This window comes from Musa acuminata, chromosome BXJ2-11 (genome assembly GCF_036884655.1).
Source record: "Musa acuminata AAA Group cultivar baxijiao chromosome BXJ2-11, Cavendish_Baxijiao_AAA, whole genome shotgun sequence".
In the NCBI taxonomy this organism is placed as follows: domain Eukaryota; kingdom Viridiplantae; phylum Streptophyta; class Magnoliopsida; order Zingiberales; family Musaceae; genus Musa; species Musa acuminata.
Genome location: NC_088348.1, coordinates 20,819,830 through 20,824,483, shown reverse-complemented (window position 1 = coordinate 20,824,483; position 4,654 = coordinate 20,819,830). Strand labels below are relative to the sequence as shown.

The following is a 4,654-nucleotide window of genomic DNA, read 5'->3' as shown; positions in this document are numbered from 1 at the left end:
GATGATCCGAAAACCTCCATGCCGCATCGACAACCTAAAAATGGATCCCCTTCAATTTGTAATTTGAATTGAAATGCTCCATTTCTCCGATCCCTACCGTCTATCTATTAAAACCAAAATCTCAACCGTTTAATGATCTGCCCTACCGGATCCATCATGTTTCTACTGACGGCTGTGATTTATGAAGTGGAGGAATAGATGGTTGAGATGTGATGATTGGATAATCGTATATTTGTTACTTGGAGAGTATGCCAACGAAATCCCCTTGGCGAAGCAGAACCCGTCTTATATCGAACACAGGATCGGAAGTGCTTCTGACGCGACCTCGCGATGGATCCCGCCGCCGATCACGCCGACGCGAAGAAACCCGACGCCGATCGTTCCGTCGACTATGCCCCTTACCCCACGCTCACCGCCGAGGACGTCGCGCCCCCTCCGCCGCCCTCGGCTGCCGTCGGGCCCCGCGATATCACCTCCTTGCCGCCGGAGCACAACCCTTACGTCACTTCCTCTCCCGCTCCCAAGAGTATGTGTCCTCTCGGCTACTGGGATCATGAGTCTTTGTTGTTTGATCCCCTTATCTTCTCTTCGGTGGTAGATACGATGGATACGGTGCGGGATGTGCTCGGGAAGTTTGGGAAGAAGGTCAGTGAAGCAGCGAAGAAGACCGAGGATCTTGCCGGGGATGTTTGGCAGCACTGTAAGTTCAGCTTCTATCTTACTTATGTGTAAAAAAAGGGATCCTTCTGGCTTTCCATCAATGATTTGCGCAGTTCTATCAAGGAATTTGGCTATTAGTTGAGATTACAGGGAAAGTTGGATGTAGTTTCTCTAAATTTCTACCTGTTACAATTGGTGATATGGAAACTTCTTTAAATTAAAGTATGGTTAGTCTATAGTTGGGGCTAATTGATGGAAAGTGGTTTATCTTTATAGTATTTGATTTGAGGCTGCCATATATACAGAGATAGGATGCGGTGCTATGTTGAAGCTGCAATTTTGGATGAAACCATGTAGATTTAAGGGATTTTCTCGATCTAATTGCATAGTATGAATTTGAGGATGGAGACCTGCGAGGATTATACATTAGAGTTAGTTTTGTTCATTACATATTTGAGGATTTGTGGTGATTTCTTCAAATTTTAATGACAATATAGTTGGACACTGCAGTAAGATTTAGTAAGATACCCTGGTTTTTGACGAGGGGGTAAATTTAACAACCTTATTGACCATAAAATCATTGAAGAGTATAGGTCAGCATATGTTAAAAAAGGTGCTCTGATGCTTCATTGAAATAATAAATCATCTAATTATAAGAAGAAATTTAGCTACTTCAAACTATTAAAAGGTTTCTACTGAAGTTTAGCTACTGAAATGCTGTATAAATTAGATATATTGACTTTTTAATATGAATTGGTCATGGTTTTTTATGCATGATTGGAGTTATGAGCCAGCAACATTTCCTGCAGTTACTTGGTCTGTGTATATTTTCTTTTAGTTGCCCTAGGCGGTTGTGGAAGAAACTCTGTGACATCATTATTGATCCACGTGCGCTTTCTTGTCTCAGTGAAGACAGGGCCTAGTGTTGCAGATGCAGCCATTGGTAGGATATCTCAGACATCCAAAGTCATAGCTGAAGGAGGTTATGAAAAGATATTTCAACAAACTTTCGAGATTCTTCCTGAAGAGAAACTTAAGAAGTCATATGCTTGCTATTTGTCAACATCTGCTGGTCCTGTTATGGGCGTCTTGTATCTCTCGACTGCCAAACTTGCATTTTGTAGTGATAATCCTCTCTCATATAAAGTTGGAGATAAAACTGAATGGAGCTATTATAAGGTACCTTCATTTTCACTCCTTTTCCAGCAGTGAACAATGTTTGTTAAGCTAAAAAAATGTGCTTAATGGAACCCTAATTTTCCATACTAGATGATGAATTATCACATTATCAGGAAACCAGATTTTCTTGATCATGTGGTGTTTGCACTTATGTGATATATGCTTCTGTGATATCGTATTATCTATAGATTTCAGTTGAACATTTTCTTTAGTTTATCAAGTTCACTCACAGGAATGTTTATATGCATGACAGTTTATTGTGAATTCATCAATTTGTTTCTATTCACACCATGTATTTAAGGGTATCAGTGGGATACATGGAATGAGGAGGCTCTTCTGTTTATGTTATATTCTTCTGTTTATGTTATATTATTTCTCTTTATTTTTGTAAACTAAACAGAAAAGTTAGAGACAATAATTTTTGTCCTTTAGAGGTCACCCATAAATCAAAATAAGGCCTCTGTTGGAAGACTATCCTTCAGAATTGGAAGCTTTCTAGTATACCTATTTGAAATTCTGGCAAATGTATCTCTCTATTTTGAACATAGGTAAACTTGAAATTTATTCGTATGCTTAGCTTAGATGACTCAGATGCCAAGCTTATGTGGTATCAATTTCTACATCTTTCATTGTTTTGGCATACCTCAAAGGACTGATATGATTAAGCTGAGATATTATTGTGTTAAATTTGAACATTACTTCACATATCTTTCTAGGATTCCTTCAAGTAGAATATTCTTTGGTTATATATGCCATTTACTAGAAGAAATTCATGTGCCCAACCAGTTGTCGAAGTTTTTCGGTAACTGATTCATGAAATTTGAGTCACCATTGCCATGATTTTGTTAAACATTTCAACTTCAACCATACTAGTATTGAAATTCTATTAGTAGGAATTCCTTGAGATCAGTAACTGTGTAACTAGGTGCACTAACAGCATTATAATCTCCATAGGTATTTGAACAAGGAATTATCTCCAGTAGGGCTGACCATTAAGGCTATGTTGAGGAACTTGGCTACATAGTAAATTGGCTACTGGCGAGTTTGCAAGCAAGGGTTTGTCAGGTCTGCAGGAATGCTTTACCTTCATATGTAACTGGGCTCACTTCCACAAAATTTGACCACTGATTGGAGATAACCACCATACGAGAACTATAAATCATAAGCTCATTCCTCTATAATAAAACAACAAAATAAAAAAGAAAAGAAGAATATTGTTGAGAATTGTAGACAATAAGGGCTTCTTATGACATACATCAATCATTTTTGTGGTTGATTTTGAAGAAACAATCTGTTCTAAGTAATTAAGAGATCTAAATCTTGTTCACTAAGCATTTAGTCTCTTCTGATTAATCAGACAATTTGTATCGTAGATTGTCTTGCACTTGCTCATTTGTGTAATCTCAATTTGTGCATTTTTTTTATGTTAACTTTTGTGCTGCTGGGACCCTAACACAAGAATTACTTTTGGAGATTAATGTTGCTTTTTTCTTGAAATCAAAATAGGTGGCAATTCCTCTTCATCAGTTAAGATCAGTTAATCCCGCAGCAAGCAGAGCAAATACAGGAGAAAAATATATACAGGTCGTGTCCGTTGACAACCATGAGTTCTGGTTCATGGGGTTTGTTAACTATGATAGTGCCGTGAGAATTCTACAGGAAGCTGTGCAAGATGCACATTAACCCTGCAGATGTTTTTATAATTGGACCTGGGACTTTATCAATGTCTTTGTGTTCTTGTATAGTTTGTATGGAGTGAAACTTATGTTGGTTGCTCAGATGTTCTCTTTGATTGATGTTCTTATAGATGTTCATTGTGGCATATGTGGGAAGTAGATAATACATGTGTGCTTGTTATAAAATCAAGATATGTACATTGTTGAAGTTGTTCCAATATGATGTGGTATGTTATATGGGTTGATATTGAGAATAAAACAGGTAGCTTAATGTCCTGCGTGCAATGATATAATGGGTTAAATACAAATTATTTTTTGTAGCTAGCTACATGTAGCATTTTGATTTCTAACACCTTAAAATGTTATATTAGTATCTTTAAAATTAAGAAAGTAAAATATTTGTATTCATTTACTTTAATGATATCAATTTTCTAATGAAAATATGAAAATAAAAAATAAAAAGATAATTTTAATGTTTTAATTGGTGGTGACGGACGACGTTATCATTGAGGATCATAACTCCTTGTCGATAAAGAGAGTGGCAATGAGAGATAAGGATCGCTTTGTCACTGTTCTTCTCATAACGATCTTCATCTTTTGTCACTGTTCTTCTCATAAACTAACGATGTTAAGATAAATAGATCTAAATATTTTACCTTCATAACTATAATGATTCAAATATAATTTTTTAAAGTGTAAGAATTATGATAGTAAAAGTAATTAACAATAATGGAGAATCTATAATTAGCCAGGGTATAAGCCCTATATTAAGAAACTTACCAAAACTTGCATGTGAAAATGCCACATTGGTTTGGTAGCCTTAAAAATGTTTGCGGTAGAACTCTTGCAAAGCTGCAATAAATGGAAGAGAGAATGAACATTTGTATGGTGTTATTACATAACATCATAGTTTCTTAAACACAAGAAAACACAGTTTGCCATCTTTTATCCAACTCTTTGTTTCCTTCGAGAGCCTCTTTTTTTCTTCCCCTACCAGAAATTATCCAAATGACAATAAAATTTATGTTTCCTTATGATAAAAAATTTAAGAATTTTTTGAGAAATTATTTGCATTCTTTTTAAGTTTATTTTTTTTCTTTCATTCTTGTTTTAAGAACTTTTTAAGCTTTATAGTAAGA

The 4,654-nt window shown here is 35.8% G+C and overlaps 1 protein-coding gene across 2 annotated transcripts; it reads left to right on the top strand.

The window, feature by feature from the left end:
- Positions 1-257: 257 nt before the first annotated feature.
- LOC135626625 (GEM-like protein 1) lies at positions 258-3,760 on the top strand. 2 transcript variants are annotated; one of them, XR_010492381.1, is made up of 5 exons: positions 258-526; positions 599-700; positions 1,568-1,839; positions 2,794-2,904; positions 3,346-3,583. XR_010492381.1 is itself a non-coding variant. In XM_065132060.1 (4 exons), exons 1-4 carry the CDS (start codon positions 331-333, stop codon positions 3,520-3,522), a joined length of 747 nt encoding a protein of 248 aa, XP_064988132.1. In that variant the 5' UTR covers positions 258-330; the 3' UTR covers positions 3,523-3,760. The 2 variants fall into 2 exon arrangements, 1 of the variants encoding a protein (XP_064988132.1); XM_065132060.1 differs by lacking the exon at positions 2,794-2,904 and having other exon boundaries at positions 3,346-3,760.
- The last annotated feature ends 894 nt before the right edge of the window (positions 3,761-4,654 follow it).

Coding starts and splice junctions, on each gene's coding strand:
- LOC135626625 (XM_065132060.1), top strand. CDS start 331: ATGGATCCCGCCGCCGATCACGCCGACGCGAAGAAACCCGACGCCGAT. Junction 527..598: donor TTCCTCTCCCGCTCCCAAGA/GTATGTGTCCTC, acceptor CTTCGGTGGTAG/ATACGATGGATACGGTGCGG. Junction 701..1,567: donor CGGGGATGTTTGGCAGCACT/GTAAGTTCAGCT, acceptor TTCTTGTCTCAG/TGAAGACAGGGCCTAGTGTT.